The 26,905-nt window shown below is 45.9% G+C and overlaps 1 protein-coding gene across 2 annotated transcripts in view; it reads right to left on the bottom strand.

Annotated features, from left to right (window-relative positions):
• The window catches only part of LOC309554310 (uncharacterized protein-like), a 57,597-nt gene that overhangs the window by 23,641 nt on the left and 7,051 nt on the right, over window positions 1-26,905 (bottom strand). For both annotated transcript variants that reach the window (XM_082255961.1, XM_082255960.1), the window contains exons 3-7: window positions 22,834-22,952; window positions 21,551-21,653; window positions 14,103-14,203; window positions 5,386-5,535; window positions 2,107-2,274 (exon numbers count right to left, since the gene is read on the bottom strand). In XM_082255961.1, coding sequence (XP_082112087.1) covers window positions 2,107-2,274; window positions 5,386-5,535; window positions 14,103-14,203; window positions 21,551-21,653; window positions 22,834-22,952 — 641 coding nt within the window. The remainder of the gene's footprint in view (window positions 1-2,106; window positions 2,275-5,385; window positions 5,536-14,102; window positions 14,204-21,550; window positions 21,654-22,833; window positions 22,953-26,905) is intronic.

Raw genomic sequence — 26,905 nt, 5'->3', positions numbered from 1 at the left:
TCCTCACACGTTCACAAGCTCTCAGGCACTTACTGACATGTATGGATGGTATACTGAGCTGTATGTGCTCTGCACTGTGTCTTCTGACATGTATGGGCGGTGTACTGAGCTGTCTGTGTGCTGCACTGTGTCTTCTGACATGTATGGGCAGTGTACTGAGCTGTCTGTGTGCTGCACTGTGTCTTCTGACATGTATGGGCAGTGTACTGAGCTGTATGTGCGCTGCACTGTGTCTTCTGACATGTATGGGCGGTGTACTGAGCTGTATGTGTGCTGCACTGTCTTCTGACATGTATGGGCAGTGTACTGAGCTGTATGTGTGCTGCACTGTCTTCTGACATGTATGGGCAGTGTACTGAGCTGTATGTGTGCTGCACTGTCTTCTGACATGTATGGGCGGTGTACTGAGCTGTATGTGTGTTGCACTGTCTTCTGACATGTATGGGCAGTGTACTGAGCTGTATGTGTGCTGCACTGTGTCTTCTGACATGTATGGATGGTGTACTGAGCTGTATGTGTGCTGCACTGTGTCTTCTGACATGTATGGGCAGTGTACTGAGCTGTATGTGTGCTGCACTGTGTCTTCTGACATGTATGGGCAGTGTACTGAGCTGTATGTGTGCTGCACTGTCTTCTGACATGTATGGGCAGTGTACTGAGCTGTATGTGTGCTGCACTGTCTTCTGACATGTATGGGCGGTGTACTGAGCTGTATGTGCGCTGCACTGTGTCTTCTGACATGTATGGGCGGTGTACTGAGCTGTATGTGTGCTGCACTGTCTTCTGACATGTATGGGCAGTGTACTGAGCTGTATGTGTGCTGCACTGTGTCTTCTGACATGTATGGGCAGTGTACTGAGCTGTATGTGTGCTGCACTGTCTTCTGACATGTATGGGCAGTGTACTGAGCTGTATGTGTGCTGCACTGTCTTCTGACATGTATGGGCGGTGTACTGAGCTGTATGTGCGCTGCACTGTGTCTTCTGACATGTATGGGCAGTGTACTGAGCTGTATGTGTGCTGCACTGTCTTCTGACATGTATGGGCAGTGTACTGAGCTGTATGTGTGCTGCACTGTCTTCTGACATGTATGGGCGGTGTACTGAGCTGTATGTGTGCTGCACTGTCTTCTGACATGTATGGGCAGTGTACTGAGCTGTATGTGTGCTGCACTGTATTTCCTGATATGTAAACAAATAATGCATTCTGCATGCAGGACAACTAATCAGCTGACAAACTAATCAATTATGAAAATAGTTGACAACTATTTTCATAATCGATTAGTTGTTTCGGCCCTAAACCATTCCATTGTAGCTCTGGCTGTATGTTTCGGGTCGTTGTCCTGCTGGAAGGTGAACCTCCACCCCAGTCTCGTCTCAAGTCTTTTGCAGACTCTAACGCCGGTCACACGCGCGGGGGGGGGTCTGTGACTGCGCGGGAGCGCGCCTCCGGGGGCGCGCGCTCGCTCCCTAGACCCTCACAGGCTAGCTACGTAGTACTACTACTGAGGGGCTGACCGCCGCAGTAAATAGTCATGCGGCGATCGGCAAGCGGTTAAGACCTTATGGTTTTGGGGTCTAGCAGGCTTTAGGGTAAGTGGATGAGCTTGGGTGCCTTCAGGATAGTCTCTCCATATGGATATGCAAATAAGCATACAGAAGACCAATGGTGCAGTACGTTCCAATAAAGTATAATTTAATAGATCAAAATAACTGCAGGAAATACACTCACATTTCCAAAATATTTACAAGCCTTTGTATCAATAAGAATATCCCCGGCGTCTAGTGGATAGTGTTCCTACCGTCCTCCTAGATGTGAAAAGCGGCGTGCGTTCCAACGCTACTTACGCTTGCGTTCCACTACACCGGAAGTGACGTCATCACGTTCACTGTGAAGACCAGACATACATCAACGTGTTTTGTCCCTCCTTGTGGGCGTCATCAAAGACATGTACCACTTTGTCTCGGTCTATTCCATAAAATCCCATTAAAATACATTTACGTTTTTGGTTGCAATATGACAAAATGTGGAAAATTTCAAGGGGTGTGAATACTTTTTCATGGCACTGTAGTAAGTGGATTATTTTCCACACAAAGGGCTACAAACCTTTGCTTCATCTCCGGCCACCTTCACAAAGTCTGAGAAGAACTCTCTTGGAAGTTTCTCTTCAGATTGCAGTTGGAAGCGAGCAAAACGTGCGATAATGTCCCAGGACAGGTCTATGGCCCACTGCTCGATGTTTGCTAGAGAGTGCAGCAATGCAATCCTACTGGCCTACAAAAACATAAGACAGAAGCATCACCAAACCAACATAAGCCAAGGGAATTCTTTGCACTAAATATCAGTTTAAATTGCGCAGTTTGGAAAAAACAAAAAATATAAAGTTAGTTCACCTTTACCAAAAAAACTGCCTATGCAAATAAGGGGTGCCTGAAGATAAAAATAAACTGCGCAGCTCAGACTAAAGTTGGAGAAGTCCCTGCTATAGGTGTAGGCTATTTACATACCTCCTGCAGCTTGACTGAAAAACTCCCAGAGATGGCATCATTCATCCCATCCTGCCTTGTTGCTAATGTTAAGAGACTCCCAACGGTTACTGCTTAGCCCTACCAGCACTGGAATGAGCTCTCAAACCCTCCCACCTTGTGTGATCCACTATCACAACCGCTGCAGCATCGCTGAGCTCAGAGCTACTGGAAAATAGGAATGTATTTTATACTCCCCAAGAGTCCCTTGTAGCACAGGACTACATAATACACAGAGCGCTGGGCACAGGACTGCATAATACACAGAGTGCTGGGCACAGGACTGCATAATACACAGAGCGCTGGGCACAGGACTGCATAATACACAGAGTGCTGGGCACAGGACTGCATAATACACAGACCGCTGGGCACAGGACTACATAAAACACAGAGCGCTGGGCACAGGACTACATAATACACAGCGCTGGGCACAGGACTACATAATACACATCGCTGGGCACAGGACTACATATTACACATCGCTGGGCACAGGACTACATATTACACATCGCTGGGCACAGGACTACATAATACACAGAGCGCTGGGCACATGACTACATAATACACAGCGCTGGGCACAGGACTGCATAATACACAGCGCTGGGCACAGGACTGCATAATACACAGCGCTGGGCACAGGACTACATATTACACAGAGCGCTGAGCACAAGACTACATAATACACAGAGGGCTGAGCACAGGACTACATAATACACAGAGCGCCGAGCACAGGACTACTTAATACACAGAGCGCTGGGCACAGGACTACATAATACACAGAGCGTTGGGCACAGGACTATACAATACACAGAGGGCTGAGCACAGGACTACATAATACACAGAGGGCTGAGCACAGGACTACATAATACACAGAGGGCTGAGCACAGGACTACATAACACATAGAGGACTGGGCACATGGCCGATGAGCACTGTCCAGACAGAGGGTCAGGGGTATTGCAGAATCATAGGACAGTCAGAAACTCCTCCTACAAGCTTTACCAGTGCTTGGCTGGAGACTTGTAGAAAGTCACAAGACTGTTCCAACTGCTGATGAGAAAATATTTTTAGCAGCTTATATTTACTAAAATAGTTGCATTTCCATTTTCTGTGTACTGTGGGAGACCAGATCTAGTGACTGCAGGCTCCTGGGGAGATCAGATATAGTGACTGCAGGCACCTGGGGAGATCAGATATAGTGACTGCAGACTCCTGGGGAGATCGGATATAGTGAATGCAGGCTCCTGGGGAGATCGGATATAGTGAATGCCAGCTCCTGGGGAGATCAGATATAGTGAATGCAGGCTCCTGGGGAGATCGGATATAGTGAATGCAGGCTCCTGGGGAGATCGGATATAGTGAATGCCAGCTCCTGGGGAGATCAGATATAGTGAATGCCAGCTCCTGGGGAGATCGGATATAGTGACTGCAGGCTCCTGGGGAGATCGGATATAGTGACTGCAGGCTCCTGGGAAGATCGGATATAGTGAATGCAGGCTCATGGGGAGATCGGATATAGTGACTGCAGGCTCCTGGGGAGATCGGATATAGTGAATGCCAGCTCCTGGGAAGATCAGATATAGTGAATGCAGGCTCATGGGGAGATCGGATATAGTGAATGCAGGATACTGGGGAGATCGGATATAGTGAATGCAGGCTCCTGGGGAGATCGGATATAGTGAATGCCAGCTCCTGGGGAGATCGGATATAGTGAATGCCAACTCCTGGGGAGATCGGATATAGTGAATGCAGGCTCCTGGGGAGATCAGATATAATGAATGCAGGCTCCTGGGGAAGCCAGATATAGTGACTGCAGGCTCCTGGGGAGATCAGATATAGTGAATGCAGGATCCTGGGGAGACCAGATATAGTGAATGCAGGCTCCTGGGGAAGCCAGATATAGTGAATGCAGGCTCCTGGGGAAGCCAGATATAGTGACTGCAGGCTCCTGGGGAGATCAGATATAGTGAATGCAGGCTCCTGGGGAAATCAGATATAGTGACTGCAGGCTCCTGGGGAGATCAGATATAGTGAATGCAGGCTCCTGGGGAGATCAGATATAGTGACTGCAGGCTCCTGGGGGAGATCAGATAGAGTGAATGCAGGCTCTTGGGGAGAGCAGATATAGTGAATGCAGGCTCCTGGGGAGATCAGATATAGCGTATGCAGGCTCCTGGGGAGATCAGATATAGTGAATGCAGGCAACTGGGGAGACCAGATATAGTGACTGCAGGCTCCTGGGGAGACCAGATAGAGTGAATGAAGGCTCTTGGGGAGAGCAGATATAGTGAATGCAGGCTCCTGGGTGGATCAGATACAGTGAATGCAGGCTCCCGGGGAAACCAGATATAGTGACTGCAGGCTCGTGGGGAGACCAGATATAGTGAATGCAGGCTCCTGGGGAGATCAGATACAGTGAATGCAGGCTCCTGGGGAGATCAGATACAGTGAATGCAGGCTCCTGGGGAGATCAGATATAGTGAATGCAGGCTCCTGGGGAGATCAGATACAGTGAATGCAGGCTCCTGGGGAGATCTGATATAGTGAATGCAGGCTCCTGGGGAGATCAGATATAGTGAATGCAGGCTCCTGAGGAGATCAGATATAGTGAATGCAGGCTCCTGGGGAGATCAGATATAGTGAATGCAGGCTCCTGGGGAGATCAGATATAGTGAATGCAGGCTCCCGGGGAGACCAGATATAGTGACTGCAGGCTCGTGGGGAGAACAGTTATAGTGAATGCCGGCTCCTGGGTTTAGTAAAACTTTAAGTGGTTAAATAAGCCATCTTATAATGATGGTAACATGTTTTTCCTCCATAATGCTTCATCATAAATATACGTGGAATGTCATTACATCTTACCATTGTTCCTCCTTTTCCTCTCTTTATCCTGCCAGGTTGTACTATGGTGAGGTTTTCTTTTCGCTTTGGTTGGACTGGAGGTTGTGTCTGGCCGATGTCTGCAATCTTTCCGGTGTTCCATAATTCCTGTGCTTCCTGGGTGAGCTTGGCCTGGGAAGAGGTTGATGAATACTTACTTTTATTTAACTCAAAATATACACTGCGAAATCTTTAGCAATATGTCACCAATGTCTTAGAACACAGGCTATCAATTCCGCTCTATGCTAGATATAGGAGGTGTGACAATTTAATTTCCCAAATAGACTTAAAAAAAAAAAAAAAAGCAGTTGCTGAGTCTGCAGCAAAAAAATGTCATGACTATAGAGTCATATACTTATAATTTTGGATTTTTTTCACTTATTGCTTTCTAGATTCTTTCAGGGGTGGGATGGAGGAGACTTTGGATTTCACTTGTTGATCTATTAGAACTCTTTATGACATATTACAATCCGGGATGGATGAGACGATGGATTCCACTTGTCAATTTATCAGTATTTTTATGGTATATTGTAATCCCTGTGTGATCTGGCTACAGATTTAACCACTTAAGCCCCGGAAGATTTTACCCCCTTCCTGACCAGGGTTTTTTTTGCGATTTTTTACTGCGTGACTTTAACGGACAATTGCGCGGTCGTGCGACGCTGTACCTAAACGAATTTTGACGTCCTTTTTTCCCCCCACAAACAGAGCTTTCTTTTGGTGGTATTTGATCACCTGTGCGATTTTTTGATCATGCGCTATAAACAAAAAAGAGCGTAAATTTTGCAAAAATAACAATATTTTTCAAATTTTTTTATATGAAATTCCCAAAAAAAAATTTAAAAATCAAAATTTTTTAACATTTTCGGCCAATTTGTTTTATGCTACATATGTTTGGAAAAAAAAAATTGCAAAAAGCGTATTTTGATTGGTTTGCGCAAAAGTTATCGCGTTTACTAACAAAGGGAAAGATTTTTGTCATTTTTGGTGTTTTTTTTTTTTAACGAGTAATGGCGGCGATCTGCGATTTTTTTTGCGGGACTGCGACATTGCGGCGGACAGATCGGACCCTTGACTGACATTTTTGGGGTTACTAGTGACATTACTGCAGTAATCAGTGCTATACATATGCACTGTTACTGTAAAAATGACACTGGCAGGGAAGGGGTTAACTGTATTGGAGAGGGAGGGGTTAAGTGTGTCCTAGGGGCGTGTTTCTAACTGTGATTGGACATGGCTACTAGTGTAAAAACAGAGATCAACGGTCCTACATAGTAGAACCGTCAGATCTCCATTTTTACACAGGGGAGAATGACAGGCGGCGTGTTTACATTAGCCGCCTGCCTTTCTCCCTTCCCGGCGATCGATCGCGAGTGACCGGCGGACATCGGGTCCGCCGGTCACTCGCACTGACTTGGTAGGGAACGAGCCGGGGCGGGCGTGCGCCTCAGCGGGCGCACGCTCGCCCGCTATTGGCTCACAAGCGAGTGACAGGCTAGTGACGTACCGGTACGTCACTTTGCCTGGCCGGGGCTGACCGCCGCAGTATATGTACTTGCGGCGGTCGGCAAGTGGTTAATTTGTATTTATTTGTATTTTATTTGCTGTATTGTAACATCTGCTCACACTGTGATTTGGTTTTGCATGCTTTGTTATTTTTTGCTGCACAGACTCCTGTATCCTTCTCCTTTTAATGTGATTTTCTTTCCAACACCTTTATGGGTGGAGGGTGTATATCTCGACACTGAGGGCCAGCCTAAAATGAAGACAGACACATTTTTTGTTTTACCCAGCTACATTTTTCACAGCGCAACTAAGAACATCCAAGTGAAAGATATAACACCGACATGTCAGAAAAAAAAATTCAAAAACAATCACTGAGTTGGAAAAAGGATCACCCCCTCCTAAAAAATCAATCAGGTGTAGCTAATCACCTTCTCAATGGCACACAAAGCCATTTGACTTTCAAATGTAATCATTTAATTAGCTCAGCATGAAAAGAGCTTTCCTGGAGCATTTCAGTCCCTGGTAGTGCAACTGAAGCAAACAATTACTATGGGTGGCAAGGCACTGTCAAAAGATCCCTGGGATAAAATTGTGGACAGGCACTAGTCAAGAGATGGATACAAAAACATTTCAAAGGCTTTATCAATGTCTAGAAGCGCAGTGAAGTCTATTATTAAGAAGCGGAAGGTATTTGTTAGAACACAGACCCTCCCTGGATCAGGACATCGCTCCAAACTGGATGAAAGAGCCAGAAGGAAACTGGTCAGAGAGGCGACCAAGAGGCTGACAGCAGCTCTGAAGCAATTGCAGGAATTGATGATAAATAGTGGTCATTGTGTGCATGTGACAACATCACAAATTCTCCACACATGTGGCTTGTATGGGAGGGTTGCAAGAAAAAAGCCACTCCTCAAGAAAGGTCACATGCAGTCACCACTGAGCTTTGCCGAAATGCTCCTTGAGGATTCTGAGGCCACACGGAAAAAAGGTGTTATGGTCAGATGAGGCTAAAATTTAATTATATGACCTGAACACCAAACGATATGTCTGGTGAAAAATCCAATACAGCTCACCATCCACATACCATCATTCCTACAGTAAAGCGTGGGGGTGGTAATATCCTGTTATGGGGGGGGGGGGGGTGGTAATATCCTGTTATGGGGGTGTTTCTCTGCAGCAGGGACTGGAGCACTTGTCAGGATAGAAGGAAAAAATGGGGCAAAATATCATCAAACTCTTGAGGAAAATCTGCTGTCCTCTGCCAGAAAGCTGTCAATGGGAAGAAGGTTTACCTTCCAGCATGACAATGACCCAAATCACACAGCAATGAGCACACAGAGGTTGGAGCAGAAAAATGTGAATGTCCTTGCATGGCCTAGTCAGAGCCCAAACCTAAACCCCATTGAAAATCTGTGGAATGACTTGAAGACAGCAGTCCACAAACAGCCCCCATCAAATTTAACTGAACGTGAGCAGTTCTACAAAGAAGAATGGGCAAATATTGCAATGTCTGGATGTGCAAAGTTAGTAGAGACATCCCAACAGACTAAAGGCTGGAATTAATGCAAATGGTGGTTCAACAAAATACTGACACAAGGGGGCGATCCTTTTTCCAACTCAGTAATTCTGTTTTTTAATATTTTGTTAATTTTTTTTTTCGGACATGTCAGGGTTATATCTTTAACCACTTAAGCCCCGGAGGATTTAGCTGCTCAAAGACCAGGGCCTATTTTGGATTCGGCACTGCGTGACTTTAACGGACATTTGCGCGGTCGTGCGACGCTGTACCCAAATGAAATTGACGTCCTTTTTTTCCAAAAACAGGGATTTCTTTTGGTGGTATTTGATCACCTGTGCGATTTTTACTTTTTGCGCTATAAACAAAAAAAGAGCGACAATTTTGAAAAAATAACAATATTTTTCACATTTTTTTATATGAAATTCTCAAAGAAAAAAAATGTAAAAAATCTAAATTTTTTAACATTTTAGGCCAATTTGTTTTCGGCTACATATTTTTGGTAAAAAAAAAAAAATCGCAATAAGCGGATTTTGATTGGTTTGCGCAAAAGTTATTGCGTTTACTAACTACGGGAAATATTTAGGTAGTTTTTATTGTTTTTTTTTTTTAGCTAGTAATGGTGGCGATCTGCGATTTTTTTTGCGGGACTGCGACATTGCGGCGGACAGATCAGACCCCTGACTGACATTTTTGACACTTTTGGGGGTACCAGTGACATTACTACAGTAATCAGTGCTATAAATATGCACTGTTACTGTAAAAATGACACTGGCAGGGAAGGGGTTAATTTTATTGGAGAGGGAGGGGTTAAGTGTGTCCCTAGGGGCGTGCTTCTAACTGTGATTGGATGTGGCTGTGTGTGTAAAAGCAGAGATCAACGGTCCTACATAGCAGGACCGTATGATCTGTGCTGTTACACAGGGGAGAATGACAGGCGGCTTTGTTTACACTAGCCACCTGCCTTTCTCCCGCTTTACCGGAGGATCGCGAGTGACCGGCGGACATCGGGTCCGCCGCAAACACGGGCGCGCGGGGGGGGGGGGGGGGGGGTCTGTAAGCGAGCGGAAGCGCGCCTCTGGCGGCTCATGCTCACCCCATAGAGCCTCACAGGCTAGTGACGTACCCATACCTCACTTTGCCTGTGAGGGGCTGACTGCCGCCGTATATAGTCGTGCGGCAGTCGGCAAGTGGTTAACCACTTAAGCCCCGGAGGATTTGGCCAAGGGCCTATTTTGCGATTTGGCACTGCGTGACTTTAACGGACAAATTGTGCGGTCGTGCGACGCCGTACCCAAATAAAAATTTATGTAATTTTTTTCCCACAAACAGGGATTTCTTTTGGTGGTATTTGATCACCTCTGCGATTTTTACTTTTTGCGCTATAAACAAAAAAAGAGCGACAATATTGAAAAAAATAACAATATTTTTCCCATTTTTTTTATATGAAATTCTCAAAAAAAATTTTTTAAAAATTAAAAAATTTTCTGCTACATATTTCTGGTAAAAAAAAAAAAAAAAAATCGCAATAAGCGGATTTTGATTGGTTTGCGCAAAAGTTATTGCGTTTACTAAGGGAAAGATTTATGTAATTTTTATTGTTTTTTTTTTTTTAATTAGTACTGGCGGCGATCTGCGATTTTTTTTGCGGGACTGCGACATTGCTGGCGGACAGATCGGACCCTTGACTGACATTTTTGACACTTTTGGGGGTACCAGTGACATTACTACAGTAATCAGTGCTATAAATATGCACTGTTACTGTAATAATGACACTGGCAGGGAAGGGGTTAACTTTATTAGTGATCAATGGGTTAAGTGTGTCCCTAGGGGCGTGGCTTGTGATGCAACCACAGAGACATACGATCCTACATAGCAAGATCGTATGATCTCTGCAGTTACACCAGGGAGAATGACAGGCGGCTTTGTTTACATCAGCCGTTCTCCCTCTCCAGCGGGAGATTGCGAGTGGCAGGCGGACATCGGAGCCGCCGGTCACTCGCGCGGGGATGTCAGGGAATGAGCGGGGGCGGGAGCGCGCCTTCGGCGGCGCGTGCTAGCCCCTAGAGCAGTGATGGCGAACCTTGGCACCCCAGATGTTTTCAAACTACATTTCCCATGATGCTCATGCACTCTGCAGTGTAGTTGAGCATCAAGGGAAATGTAGTTCCAAAACATCTGGGGTGCCAAGGTTTGCCAACACTGCCCTAGAGGCTCATGGGCGAGCATCGTACCGGTACGTTGCTTTGCCCGGGAGAGCCAGACCGCCGCAGTATATAGTCGTGCGGCGGTCGGCAAGTGGTTAACTTGGATACAGCTGGATAATACAAAAACTGTGTCTGGATTTCAGGTTGCAAAGCTACAAAATAATTATTTTAAAGGGGGGTGGTGATTCTTTTCTAAACCCTCTGTACATACAGAGACCATTATTAGGGATTAGAAATAAAATGTTTGCTAGGTATGGTGAAGCTCCGCGCTAATGCTGGTCATACACTATACGAAAAATCGTTCAAACTCATTTTCGGAAAAAAAAAAACACGGCCGTGAGCGCAGACGATCGTGCCATCACGAAATGACCAATAAAGCGTTGAATTGACATAAATTAATCTGTTTTTTGTTCGTTTTTTTTCACAAACCTAGTGCAAACAGTTTGGACGAAAAACACATTAACCTTTCAATTTGTCATTCATTCGGCAGAAAATTTCCAAACTTGTCCTTCGTTTTTTCGGCTCAAAAACCTCACAACCGATTACTGATTTGTGCCCATTAACTGGCCGAAAAATGAAAGAACTTTCCAAATGACCGAATTTCGGCCGAATTTTCATATAGTGTATGGCCAGCATAAGCAGAGCTAAGAACGTGCACTAAAAGCGACTGCCTCCTCCTGCTGACATGTGGGTAAGTGACCAATAGAAACACATGGAGGACATTAACTGGATGGCCCGATTTTCAGTCTATATGTTCCATTTGTAAGAGACACCATTGAGGGAGTCATGTCTATACGGTCGGATTGCATGTCTTCAATCTGTATTCCACTTGACACATGAGCGCCTTTTGGGGTATATCCTTATAAAGGTGTATTCACCCCAAGGCCCCTTTCACACATGCGGCCCGCTCAGATCCGCCTGTCAGTTTTTCAGGCGGATATGAACGGATGCCCCCATGCATCTCTATGGGGCAGCGGATGTCAGCAGAGACATGTCCGCTGCTATCCGATCCGATCCCGTCCGTCAAATCCAGACGGATGGAAACTCTATTTTCCATCCGTCTGGCGGATCGGATGAGAACGGACAGGCGTTTCCGTTCTCATCTGATTCCCCCATAGAGGAGAGTGGGGATCTGACACCTCTGTCTGTCTCTGCACACAGCACGGAGACGGAGCTTTCATCCGCCTGCTCAGCGGGGATCGGCAGGTCGATCCCCGCTGAGAAAAGTGGAGTCCGCCGGTGGATCGGACAGCGTGAAAGGGGCCTAAGGGATTGATAACTACATATATTCCAGTTGAATGTGGCATACTCGTGGCTGGTCTTGAAAAAGCAGGAAGCGAAACGCGTCGAACAACTACACGTATTCAGCTACCTCTTGTGTAAAGTGTTGTATAGAGGTGTAGCACTATGCCACAATCACATTTTGAATAGGTTTATGTGTATCTTTGTGAATATTTTTAAACCAGCTATATATGGGGTCTAACATTATTTTAATGATGCCTAATAAATAATATTTTTATACAACTGAGTGCCTTTAAAGTCCACCACAAGCAGGACTGTGTTCTGCAACCTTCTTCCCTGACCAATATATACAATTTCATTCAAAAAAATAAAAAATTAAGCACGCAAAATCTGGTGCAGCTGCACATAGTAACCAATCAGCTTCTAACTTCAGCTTAATCAATTAAAGCGATATTAAAGTCTTGTTTTTTTCTAAAATCACAAACATGTTTACTTCCCTGCTCTGTGCAGTTGGTTTTGCACAAAGCAGCCCTGATCCTCCTCTTCTTAGCCGACGCTCCGGGACCCTCCCTCTTGCTGGGTGCCCCCACAGCAAGCAGCTTGCTGTGGAGGCATCCAAGCAGGCGTGCTCCCGAACCATGGCTCTGTGTGTCCATTCACACATTGAGCCGTGGCTCAGCCCCACCCCCTCCGCTCCATAATTGACAGCACCGGGAGCCTAAAACCAATTAGAAGAGCGAGTCCTTGGAGAGCCTAGGGTCTCGTGGACATCCCTGGATCAAGAGGGGGCTCAGTTCATGTGCTGAAAATTCACAATAAAATATGTTAAAAAAAAAAAAAAAGAGGGGGCTCAGGTAAGTATTTGGGGGAGCTGGGGGACTGCTGCACACATAGAATGCATGAAGGTAAAAACACCTTACCCCTTTACAACCACTTTAAGCTTTAAAAGGTAAATCCACTTTCAAGGGGAAAAAAATCAGCAATAAAAGAAAAAAAAATATATAGTGTATACAATTGTGACACAACTCATATTGTAATTGAATGTTATTAAAAATGACCTTTCCTTTTCAATCTGCAGCTGTTGTAATTTTCTGAAAATGCAATGCAATATGGCCGCCTGGAGTTGTTCTCTACACAGAATGTATACTGACCACACCCCCAGAAACATTTCCTGCTTGTGTGATTGGCTCACCAATTTTCCCAGAACTCTGCACTAAGATACAAGTCAGATTTCTGGCATCCCCTGCAATAAAAATGTCATTTTTGGTGAGATACTCCCAATAGGAACACGGCTAAAGGGATGCAGGCCCAGCAGATTTCCTCATTAGAGCCCTGCAGCTGCTACAGCTGATAAATAATTATGAAACCACTCCCATTAGACACACTCAGCACAGAGGAACAAACAATGATTTCTTCAGAATAGCAAAAGGTAGGAATCTGCAACAAAGTTTGTTGAAATCCCTGCAATGTACAGAGATCACCCAGAGGGGAAAGTTTTCTTCTCAACAAAAGCGGAGTTACGCTTTAACAATAAAACCTGGAGGCTGATTGGTTACTATGCACAGCTGCACCGGATTCTGTGTGGTCCAGTTTTTTTTTGGATAAAAATGTTTATATTGGTCACTTACCTACGTCAGCAGGAGGAGGCAGTCCCTTCTAGTGCCCGTTCTTGGGTCTACTTAGAGAGGCGCTTCATCATACCTAGCAGTGTACAAAGTAGATTCTACAATTAGAACAGAACAAGCAGGGTAGAGGAGGGCCCCTTTCACACGGGCGATCCGATCCGCCTGTCAGTTTTTTCAGGCGGACCTGATGGGATGCTCCATGCATCCCTACGGGACATCTCTGCTGACACCCGCTGCTATCCGATCCGATCCTGTCCGTGAAATCCAGACGCATGGAAACCCTATTTTCCATCCATCTGGAGGATCAGATTAGAGAAGGGACAGACGGTCCGTTCTCATCCGATCGCCCCATAGAGGACAGTGGGGATCTGACAGCTCCATCTCTGCACACAGAGCGGAGATGGAGCTGCCATCCGCCTGCTCAGTGGGGATCGGTGGATCGACCCCCTGCTGAGCAGAACGGACACCGTCGGCGGTGCACCCATGTGAAAGGGGTCGTATGGTTATTCCTCAAAGTAAATCTTTAGTTTCCATGGGGACCATCTCTGTCCAATTCTTGCATACAGTTTGTAATGCTGTCATATAAGACAATCGTCATCTCACCTTCTCTTCCGGATCTGCAGTACAAAGGATTCTACAGGCCCAGTAAGTCAAGGAACATTCATCTTCTACCCCTTTAGCATTTTCTCCAGATTCCGTACTACCTGGTAAGAAAAAAGCACCGTTATAGCTTTTTGTTGTCTGTAAATATGAATACAATTTAAAAACGCTCACTAAGCCTCGGTTTCCACTAGTGCGGCTACGAAGTCGTGCTACTTCTAGCACGACTTCGTAGCGAAAGTAAACTGCGGCTTCAGTTAAACTTGTCCCTCATATATAGAGGGAAGTCGCGCTCAAAAGTAGTACACAATTTACTTTTGAGGTCGCGGCAACTGAAGCCGCGGCAGTGGAAACGGACCCCATTGAAAACAATGGGTTTTGACTTGCTGTGCGACTTGACATGTGTCAAGTCGCACCGCAAGTCACACTAGTGGAAACCGAGCCTTAGGGCTAGTTTACATTCGCTTCAAAACAAGGCTTCCGTTGTGTTCAAGGCTTTGTAACCCTAAATTATGCTTTGCTACCAGCCCCTATCTTTCATGCTCCCATCCTGCACTGATAAGTGTTTGTAAGAAACAAAGCCTCTAAATATTTTTTTTTGTGAAGTATCTTCAGGCCAGACACAGACTCCCGAGCTGACAGGCAGGGAGGGGAGGGGGGAGAGTAGAGAGAAGACATAGCGGATGACAGAGGCACACAGGCAGACCACGGTAGTCAGGGATCATTAGCCATGATTATCGTGGTCAGCACACAGAGGGGGACACAGGAAGTGGCAGGATCAGCCAGGTTTTTTTTACAGTTTCCAGAGGGGCAGGTTAGACAGCACAAGCACTGTTCTGTTTAACCTGCTATAAGGAAACAGGATCTCCATTTTTTTTTTGGGTAACAATTTAAAGGTCTCTGAACACCAGTTAAAGCTCCTGTCACTAAATACAATGGATAGCTTACAGTCCTGTTTACACATTCATTTTGCTTTGCTTTAGCTGCACTATAAAAATTATACCCCATGTCGCTCTAGTGCTGCTTTAAAGCCTTCATAGAAGTCTATGACAAAGCTCTCTTGAAGCACCACCGAAGCATCATCGAAGTGTCCTCGAAGCATCACTGAAGCACCATTGAAGCAGCACCGAAGCATCATCAAAGTGTCCTCGAAGCATCACTGAAGCACCATTGAAGCAGCACCGAAGCATCATCGAAGTGTCATTGAAACATCATTAAAGCACCATTGAAGCAGCACCGAAGCATTATCGAAGTGTCATTGAAACATCATTAAAGCACCATTGAAGCAGCATCGAAGCATCAAAAATGTATCAAAAAAGCATGGTAAAGCGGTAGGCAGTTAAAGGGGAAGCCCAGCCTAAAACCTCAATCTACTTGCAGGCACAACCTAAGACTAACCTATCTAGCGCTGTAAAGCAAAACTCGCTAAACATGCCTTTTCTGATCCAGTCACACACTGAGCTGTCAGCGGCGGCTTCTCTGTGGAGGCGCGTGCAGAAGAGGCAACGACAACGGAAGCCCAATCCTGCACAGAGCTTCCACCACTAGAGACTAGACCTGATCAGCTTTAAAAAAGGTATGTATAGCAAGTTTTGCTCTACAGGGTTAGATAGGTTAATCTTAGATTGAGCTTGCAAATAGATTTAGAGATTTTAATTTTAGACTGGACTTCCCTTTTTTAAATATTCCATTAAAAGCGTGTTGATATATCTGTTCCATAGGTGCAAAATATACAGGTTGATTATTTTAGAAGCAGCGGGATTCATTAATATAAAAACAGACTGGGCAGGGCTGACACCAAATCTTGTAATTTCAGTCTACAAAAAGGCACGTGGTGTCATCCTACAAGAGGAAATCAGGAGCGGAGTGCGTTTCTGGCAGGCCAGCAGGTATTTTTCTATACTTAATATGTGCAAAGTGCCAGCGCTTAGGAAAATAATAAATATACAATAAAATAAGCTGCTGCTGATAAAAAAGGGGGATACCTTTTTAAAATTGATAAATAGAATATGTATCAGCGCTGATACATATTCTATTTATCATTTTTCTATACTTGCAGGGTCTTTAACCCCTTTTCTTCCAAGTTACGTTTTTACATATCCTGGTATTTAAGGGATTAAAACCCTGGCACCCATCCTGCGGCTTTTTGGCAATTATTGTGCGGCCCTCTGAGCATTTTCAGACAATGTTTTTTTTGTTTCTTTTAATAGGGCTGTAAGAAGCAGAAAGATTTGTAAGCATGGCTTTGTACAGAAACTGTAATATCAGTGAACTCCAACATTCTCATGTCATGCCTCTCCAGTCTCTGACCATCTCCTGCAGCATGGATGTATCTTTTCACCATTTCCTGTTGCATGTCTTCAGTTTGTCTGTTTTCTGTAGCATTACATTCATGGAACATTATGTGTGGCCCTTTGATGATGTCAAGTAGGGATAGACCGATTATCGGCAAAGGCCGATATGCACTTTCCCCGATATATCGGTATCGGCTCCGGAACTGGCCGATATTGACAATATTTTTGCGACGTCATTCTGCCTTCTTAGGCCGCCTCCCTCGCCTTGGACAGCCTTGTCTGGAGTCGGGACTGGTCTCGCGGGAGTGTATCAGACCTGTACACCCACCCACAGCAGCCCGGTGCCAGCCAGCCACCCACCCACATCCACAGGCCCTGTACCAGCTAGCCAGCCAGCCACCTACAGGCCCTGTACCAGTCAGCCACCCACAGCCCGTGCCAGCCACCAACCCACCACATGGTGCCAGACAGCCAGCCACCCACCACAGGGTGCCAGACAGCCAGCCACCCACCACAGGGTGCCAGACAGCCAGCCACCCACCACAGGGTGCCAGACAGCCAGCCACTCACCACAGGGTGCCAGACAGCCAGCCACTCACCACAGGGTGCCAGACAGTCAGCCACTCACCACAGGGTGCCAGACAGCCAACCACCCACAGGCCCTGTACCAGCCAGCCACAGGCCCTGTACCAGCCAGCCACAGGCCCTATACCAGCCAGCCGCCCACAGGCCCTATGCCAGCCAGCCACCCAGAGCCCCTGTGCCAGCCACCCACCTACCACAGGGTTCTGGCCACCCAGCCACCCACCCCAGGGTGCCAGCCAGCCATCCACCACAGAGTGCCAGCCAGCCACCCACCACAGGGTGCCAGCCAGCAAAACAGCCAACCACCACAGGGTGCCAGCCAGAAAGCCACCACAGGGTGCAAGCCAGCCAGCCACCACAGGGTGCCAGCCAGCAAGCCAGCCACCCACCACAGGGTGCCAGCTAGCCAGCCACCCACCACAGGGTGCCAGCAAGCCAGCCATTAAGCATTAAACAAAAATTAACATGTTCAGTACCAGATTTGTGTCAAAAATTGTCTTAATTTTTCAAAACTTTAAAATGTACAAAATATCGGCCAATACCGATACATAACCGTTGTGACCAAAATATCGGTATCGGGCCTGAAAAAACCATATCGGTCTATCCCTAGTGTCAAGAACTGCACTCGAGGTCTCTATATCAAAAAAGCTGACCACCATTGGGTTAAAACAAGCTCATGGCTGCCACAGCGTACATTTGGTATTGATTTTTTACAAACGGCGATCAACTTTCAGGTAACCGTGATCTGCGTAGCCACTGATTACTTTTACAGGGCTCTGAATGTGTTGCTTCTTCCACTCCCTTGCCACAGTTCCTGGTCTCAACCATTCCTCCGGGGAATCCGGGACCATGATAATCTGCCCTAACATTCGTTCTCCTCTGCAAAAAATGAACCCAGAAGCCACAAAAGGCTCTGTGTTACTTTACTCTAAGTGATTTTTTATGACTAAATGATGACTGGAAATTCTGAGTTTTGGGGATATAGAGGGTCACATGAGTGGATTTGGTTAGTAGGGATGCACCGAAATGAAATTCTTGGCTGAAGCCGAATAATAATGAAATGTTTGGCCGAAGGCCGAATACCGAACGCGGTGTTTCGCATTTTTTCCATTTATTTTGCCAATTTTTTGTCCTCTCTCTTGTCCGCTCATGTCTCTCTCTCTCTCTCTCTTGTCCTCTCATGTCTCTCTCCCTAAATGTTACTGTAGGGAATGGGATTCAGTGCACACTGCAGCCTTGTACCATAGGGTTAATGTTAGTGACACTGTAGGGATTGGGAAGGATGCTGGGAATGGAAATCAGGAAGCATGCAGGCAGCCTTGTAAATTTTAATTGCAGATACAGGGCACTGGGCAGGTCAGGGTTAATGTGGTAACATCAATTACTCAGTGACAGTCAGTCAGTGTCAGTGTGGACTCGATCAGATTATACAGTGACAGACAGTCTCTCATAGTGGTGGTAGTAGGAGGCTGGAGGTGGACTAGTAGGAGCCTGGAAAGGAGCACAGCCGCATACATACATTACTCACTCGTGCACTGCAGCCCGCCCCACACATTCAGTGAGTCTTACTCTCCTCCCTAGTTTTTTCAATGGCACATTCAGGAAGCCAATCACACCGCGAGTAGCGGCACAGCGGAACCAATCAGGTGTGCAGGCACGCGTGATTGGTTCGCTGTGCAGCTAATCACGGCGTGATTGGCTTCCTGAATGTGCCATTGAAAAAACTAGGGAGGAGAGTAAGACTCACTGAATGTGTGGGGCGGGCTGCAGTGCACGAGTGAGTAATGTATGTATGCTCACCGCTGAAGTGTCCCGGCTTCCCCTGCCTAACACGGAAGTCTGTGAGTCCTCCTGTCCTCCTCCGAGTCCCTTCCCCCTGTAAATATCATGACCTCGGCGATATGAATATCGCCTACGGCCACAGAACGATAGTCGATATCATATCGACTATCCTTCAGCCCTATTGTTCGGCACAAAATTATTCGGCCTTTTGACTTATTCGGCCGAACACCGAAAGTGCTATTTTTTCTATTTTCGGCCGAATAATGTTCGGCCGCCGAATATTCGGTGCATCCCTATTGGTTAGTATAAACCACTTTAAAGTGGTTCTAAAGCCTTATGGTTTTTCACCTTAATGCATTCTATACATTAAGGTGAAAAAACTTCTTTGATGCAGCTCCCCCCAGAGTCCCCCCCCCCCCCATTTTTCTTACCTAAGCCGGATCCGATCCAGCATCGTGCAGGAGAGCAACGGCTCCAGCCGCTGTCTCCCGCCTCATTGGGTAGATTGATAGCAGCTGTCAATCAAATCCTGTGACACTGGAGAGGGGGGCGGGAGCGAGTCCTGCTGTCTGTATCAATAGACGCAGCAGCGGGGCCCAGGAGCGAGCATGCATACATGCCCCATGGAAAGCAGCTTTCCATGGGGGGCGCTCACCGAACAGGAGGGGCCTAGAACACCGGCGGGGGACGCCAGAAGAAGAGGATCAAGGCTGCTCTGTTCAAAATAAGGCTGCTCTGTTGCTGCACAGAGAAGGTTTTTTATCTTAATGCATAGAATGCATTAAGATAAAACAGACTTCTGATTTTACAACCACTTTAATATTTTTTATTTTTTTTTAAACTGTCTCTTTAATTTATTTTCTCAACTTTATTGCTATAACATGGGATGAACAAGGGGGGGGGGGGGGGTACTCTCTTCTGCCACCTGTAAAAGCAATCCAGTAGCTAATTAACTAGAATCGCTTTTACAAAAAAAGTCCATCGCCAGCTGAAAGAATCATCATCCCAGCTTAAAGCGGAGTTCCAGGCAGAACATTTTTTTTACCTACTAAAATACCCCCGGGACAGTCAGGACTAGTGCACTTAAGCAACGATAGCCTCTGAAGTGTCCCCTGTTTCACTTACCAGTAAGAAATACTTACCTTGAAAATGTCATCTCAGGTGTGGGCAGCAGAAGCTGGAGTGTCCCTCTTCGTGTCCTCTTCGGTGATGTCGGAGTTCCAGGATGCCCTGCACTGGCCTTGCTCGTCACTTCCGATGCAGGCGCGTCATCCCTGAACAGCTTCTGGGCATGCCCAGAAGCTGTTCAGCAGGGAATGACTAGCCTGCATCAGAAGTGATGATCGGAAGTGATGAGTGACTCTGGTGCAGGCACATTGACTCCTGGGATCGATGACGCTCGGCTCCCAGGAGTCAATGCAAGGAGGAAGTGATGTCGTGGGCCGCGGCCGCAGAGGGAGGAAGGTAAGTATATTTTCATTAAAAAGAAGGTAAGTGAAACAAAAAAAAATTTTTAATTATCCAATTCTTTTTCAGGTTCATCTAAGCTAGCGGACAGTGCAAAGATCGTTTTTAGGGTGGAACTCCGCTTTAAGCACTTAAACCCCCTGTGACATAGCGGTATGTTGCTGGGGCTGAAGTGGTAATGAGGGGTATATCATATGTTAAATCAGCTTCTTTGCATAATTTATCAAAATGGTAAACAGACACCCTAAAATATAAAGAATTTAGCAATTTGCTTTTTTACTATTATAGCGCCACATATATATGCTCAGTAAACTTATATTTTCACCGCACATGAGAGTGGCCTGGATTCTTCTACAACATTATGCACCTGGGGGTGAAGGAATAGTCTGCAGAAGCTTGTGCAATGAACCTATGATACATTCATTGCAGTTATAACGCTTCCTAGGCTCCAATGCAAGAAATTACGTGAACTTTTTTCATTATTGGTACAATTTATTTTATTTTGTATATACAAAAGATGGAATGTGCATTACTGCTTTAAAATATATTCTACAAAATCTTTAGTTCATAAACATTTCCTATAACTGATCTCAATCTTTTTGGAACATTTCTCCTTACTAAGCAGCACTGAAGAAAACGCCACCTCTGTAATCATATCAGCTAATACAGGGGTGTCAAACTCAATTTCATCGCAGGCCGCATCAGCATTATGGTTGCTCTCAAAGGGCCGGTATTATCTGTAAGATTAGATGTCCAGAGCACCCCACACCCCCTTACACCCTTACATGAGATGTCAAGAGCCCCCCACCATCAGAAGTCAAGAGTCACCCAACCTTCCTTACATCACAATGCACCGCCTTACCTTGTGCTGCTGCCAGGAAGAAGATGAGGGTGGATTTCGGAAGAAGTGCAGGGTCTGGAGGAGAACCAGAGGAGGGCTGGATACAGCTTCCAGAGTCTGCTGAATGCTGAGGTGTTGCAGCTACACAGAGAGGTGTAGGATCTGTAAGAGGAGTTCTGCCCTCCTCTCTGCTGTGGACTGCTGAGAAGGGGGGGGGGGATGAGCAAAGACAAGCCTTTCTGCAGCTGCACAGAGGAGTGCAGGATTTGGCAAAGGAGTCCTGTCTTCTCTGCTGCTGACTACAGAGACAAGGTGGGGGCAGAGGGCAGAGACAAGGGGGGGTCCTGCAGCGAGGTGCGAGGGCCACAAGAAATGGCCTGGAGGGCCACATTCGGCCCACGGGCCTTGTGTTTGACACCTGTGACCTAATATATCAGGAAAAAGGATAGCGGACGTTCATTAAAGAACCTGTAGATTCCCACCTGATTGTTCACATTTACTGTTCTTCCCAGGAGTAAGGGACAATGCATTTGGAGTCTTGATATATACCTTCCCTTCACAGATCTTCACTTCATATACTTGATTCTAAAAGAATTATACAGATAGATCAGCCAAAATGCAAAGCCAAACAGGAGCAGCAATCATCAACATTAAACATTACCGCAGAACTTCATGCATTATAACAACTCTTCTTCCTGGCTCCTCCCCATCTCTCTCTCTCCAATTGGAGAATTTTTCCTAATTTTTAAAAAAGTTTCTAAAGCGGAGTTCCGGCCTCGGGGTTGAAAGTTAGCTAAAAATACCCCTGGGACAGTCAGGGCTAGTGCATTCCACAATGGCTAGCCTCTGATCTGTCCCGGGTCGCACTTACCTGCAAGAAGAAATACTTACCTTGAAAATTTCTTCTCCAGCGCTGCCATCTCAGGTGTGGGCAGCTGAAGCCAGCGCATCCTCTTCTGCGGCCTCTTCCATGACCTCTTCTCCCATAATGCCCTGTACCGGTCCCGCTCGTCACTTCCGGTGTGGGCGCGTCATTCCTGCACAGCTTCTGGGCATGCCCAGAAGCTGTTTAGCAGGGAATGACGCACCCGCACTGGAAGTGACGAGCGGGGCCGGTGCAGGCGCATTGATTCCTGGGAGAGATGACATTCAGCTCCCAGGAATCAATGCAAGGACGAAGTGACGGCGCGGGCCGCGGCCGCAGAGGGAGGAAGTGGAAGAAAGGTGAGTATATTTTCTTCAATAACAAGGTAAGTAAACAAAAAAAAAAAAATCGTTAACTATCCATTTGTTTTTCAGGTGACCTAAAGCAAGCGGATGGTCCAAAATCGATTATGAGGCCGGAACTCCGCTTTAAGCTCTTTAGTGCTGGATTGCATAACTTCCTTCTTTCACACCTAGGCGGGAATGATGTAGGGCCCCACTGCTTCTGTATGCACAGTACAATACACATCCCAGGGACCTTTCCTGACAGGTGCATGAGCGGGATTCCCCCCCACCACATAAGGTGCCAAATGTGGCAGCGGAGGGGGGGGGGAAGGAGGCAGACAAGTGGAGCTTCCCCTTTTGGGTGGAGCTCCACTTTAAGGCCTTATGCATACAGGCGGTTTAGCTTTTGTATCAAATGACAGCAATTTGGAAGCCTGGGAGGTGCAGCGATCAGCCCTGCTGCCAGCAGCCCATCAAACTTCTGCTGTCGGTTCGCAATCTCTAAAAACCAACCCCAGTCACCCCACCTTCCACAGTAACAAAGATTGTACCCAACCTGTAATCCAGAGGAGGAGGATCCATCATCCAAGCAGAACTCAAAATAATGCCAGGGGCAGGTTACTACTAAGCGACCATTACACAGTTCTTCGATGTCTCCCTGCTCCAAGGGTCCTCCTATTGTATGAAGACAAAATAATGAAAACACCAACCAACACTTAATACCTCTTTGAAGGGCTTCAAAGTTGCAATTGTAAAATATTCTTACTTATTTTAGAAACAGTTGCAATTTCTTAGAATCATTTATTTACCCCGGTGTGATAACATAAGGTTGCATTTCCTCCAACTCTGCTACTGTGGATACAGCAGGTGTATAAAATTCCATATGAACCTGAAGAATTAGACCTAAATTTAGAAGATTTTAGATCTAAAAGGTCCCTGGTTCGATCCCGGGTTTCGGCACCAAAAAAAAAAAAAAAAAATTCCATATGAACCTGAAGATTTAGACTGAAGATCTAAAAGGTCCCTGGTTCGATCCCGGGTTTCGGCACCAAAAAAAAAAAAAAAAAAATTACATATGAACCTTAGGCCCCTTTCACACATAGGAGTCCGTCGGCGGACTCCGTTTTTATCAGCGGGGGTTCGATCCGCCGATCCCCTGCTGAGCAGGCACTGTGTGCGGAGACAGAGCTGTCAGGTCCCCATTCTTCTCTATGGGGGAATCGGATGAGAACGGACCGCCTGTCCGTTCTCATCCGATCCGCTAGACGGATGGAAAATAGGGTTTCCATCCGTCCGGATTTGATGGACAGGATCGGATGTCAGTGGAGAGGTCAGTGGAGATCCGCCTGATAAACTGACAGTCCGCTAGTGTGAAAGGGGCCTTAAAGCAAGACTGAAGTGTTACTATTCACCTGTCCAACTGTCCCTCACCGACACTGGCATCTTCTTCATTGGCCAGCCAAGATGACATCACTGCACATGTGCAGCAGGCCATCATCCTGGCATTCAGAGACTGGCCTGGTGCTGTAGGCTGAGCTGTGCACCTCAGTTTGCACCGCCGGAGAAGACAGCAAGCGGGCAGGTAGGAGCATTTTATTGCGGAAGAGACACTGTATGTCACTTCTGCAATAAAGAACCTGCCTGCTCGCTGTTTGTTACAGCGGAACTTCAGTTCTGCTTTAACCATTTGCAGACCGCCCACAATGTACTGTGGACGAGCGGCCCGCACAGGCAAAGCGACGCACCCATATGTAGCTGGCCGTTTCTGGGTTTTGGGCGCACAATTGCTCGCAATTGTACCCAGTAGGAGCCTGTCAGCAAGTCCAGGCCAATGATCTAGTAGTAAAAGCAGCACATTGTACACACATTAGGCACAAATTTAACCATTTGATCGCCACAGATGTTAACCCCTTCCCAGCCGGTGTCATTAGTACAGTGACAGTGTATAGTATTAGCACTGATCACTGTATTAGTGTCACTGGTCAGTATCAGTAAGTCAGTTCCCTTCAGCGTCAGCTAGTATCAGATTTCCCACCGCACTATCACAGTCCTATTTTAAGTCACTGATCACTGCCATTAGTAGTATAAAAAAAAAAAGAATTCCACTATATAACCACAGTTTGTAGGCCTTATTTTCACGCAAACCAAACAATATACCACTTATTGGAAATATTTTTATTATTTTTATCAAAGACATGCATGTTGTGGAAATGTTATTAGGATTAGTGTGGACATTTTTCAGGATGTGTTTTATTTAGCTGGTCATTAAGGCCCCGTTCACACATACGGACCGTTCATTTCATCCGTTCAGTCACGTCAAAATGGATGAAGTATTCATCAGATTTTCATCCATTTTTCATCCGTCTTTTTTTATATCCACTATCAATGCAAATACGGATGAAAAGCGGACCCTTTGTCCCTTTACATCCATTTTTCGTCTGATTCGTTTTTTTAGCGGAAGAAAAATAGAGCTTTCATCCGTTCAAAAAAAATGGATATTGACGGAAGCAGATGAAAACAGATGATCATCCGTTTTTCCATAGGAATGCACTGATGTCCATTTTTCATCCCTCAATGGATGGATGAAAAACAGAGAAATGGTTGGTTTGCTTGCAATACGCTCATTAGAGCGTGTATAGGCGAACCGTCATTAAGGAAAGACTACTGGCAGTGAAAACCTTCCCTTAGATGTGTAGATGTGTTCGCTCTACATAGACATCTCCACCGGCGAACATTCCGTGTGCAGGTCTGTTTGCCGGTATAGATCTATGTGCATTTCGGTGCGGAGTTAATATCGTTTTGATATCTATCTGCCTTTATGAAGGGATATACGCTCATGTCTTTCTACTGTGCCTGATCACCACAGTGGAAACAGCATGGCTCTTTCCCTGCAGACAGCCTCACGTCTATGGGAATAGTGGTATAATCCTATTAGGCATTGTTCTCTGAGCCTTGCTGAGTGGGATTCATGCTAGTAGTAGTGGCGGGAGTGCATGCACGAGTTTGATCAGAGCAGCGTTCACGGTTCTACACGCTGGTCTCATTGTGTAGTTTTAGGCAGAAAGTCATGCACTCTATTCTGCTCATTCACGTTTGTGTACACCCCCTTTCTATTGTATATTTGAATGTACACCAGTGTGTCATTGGCTGATTCTATGTGAGTAACTTGTGTCATGTGACTGTACATTTGGAACTGATTGGCTGATGTAGTTTAGTCATCACTTCCTGTTGATTGTCCCCTTGTCTCATAAATAAACAAAGCTTCCTGTCTGAGACAGGACATTTCTTGTGAGCATCCAAGGTGATAACAGCCTTTGTATTCCTGGGGACCAAGGAGCGCGATCCATTACCTTATACAGAAGAGCTGAGAACTTTTTTAGCACAATGGGATTGCGCTTGGCATATATTAATATCCAAAAGTGCACTTATTAGCACAACGGAGTTATTTGTGCATCAAGCATATATTAATTTCCAAAACATGTAGCAGAATACATTTTGGCCTAAATGTATGAAGAAATTTGCTTTTTTTTTTTATTCTTCTTTATTTACCTTTACTCAGAGTAGGTGTGTATAACAAGTTTATTTCCCCCCAAAAAATAGCCTTTACAATTACTTTAAAGTGGTTGTAAAGCCTCAAGGTTTTTTTTACCAATGCATAGAAAAAAACCTTCTGGGTTGCAGCTGCCCCCCCCCCCCCCCATTTTTCTCACTTGAGCCTGATCTGATCCAGCGATGTGCACGAGCGCATCGGCCCTACCTGCTATCTCTCTCCTCATTGCACAGATTGATAACAGGAGAAGCCATTGGCTCCCACTGCTGTCAATCAAATCCAGTGACACGAGAGCGGGGGTGGGGCCAAGTCCCACTGTCTCTTTCAATGGATGCAGAATCGAGACTTGGGAGCAAGCCCGCATGGGTGCTCTCAGGGAAAGCAGCATTCCATGGGGGCACCCGATGAGGAGGAGGGACCTGGAGCGCCGGCGGGGCACCCCAGGAGAAGAGGATTGGGGCTGCTCTGTGCAAAGCGATTGCACAGAGCAGGTAAGTATAACATGTGTGTTATTTTTATATTTATATATATATATATATATATATATATATATATAAAAATTGTGTTTACAACTACTTTAACCACTTTACCACCGGAGGATTTTGCTGTCTTACGTCCAGGCCACATTTTGCGATTCGGCACTGTGCGACTTTAACCTACAATTGCGCGGTCGTGCGACACTGTACCCAAACAAAATTTACGTCCTTTTTTTCCCACAAACAGAGCTTTCTTTTGGTGGTATTTGATCACCTGTGCAATTTTTACTTTTTGCGCTATAAACAAAAAAAGAGCGTAAATTTTGAAAAAATAACAATATTTTTCAAATTTTTTTATATGAAATTCCCCCCCCAAAAAATTTAAAAAAATCTCAATTTTTTTTTACATTTTTGGCCAATTTGTTTTCTGCTACCTATGTTTGGTAAAAAAAAATCACAATAAGTGTATTTTGATTGAATACAGCGGAAGCGAGCCTCCGGCGGTGCGCGAGTGCCGCCCACAAGGGGAGGAGTTCAGCGACGTAGGTCTACGTCGCTGGACGGAATCGAGCCGCTTTGCCGCAATACAGTCCCAGTGACTG

This window comes from Pelophylax lessonae, assembly GCF_965119305.1.
Source record: "Pelophylax lessonae genome assembly, chromosome: 4".
Lineage (NCBI taxonomy): Eukaryota > Metazoa > Chordata > Amphibia > Anura > Ranidae > Pelophylax > Pelophylax lessonae.
This window is presented reverse-complemented; position numbering and strand designations above follow the sequence as displayed.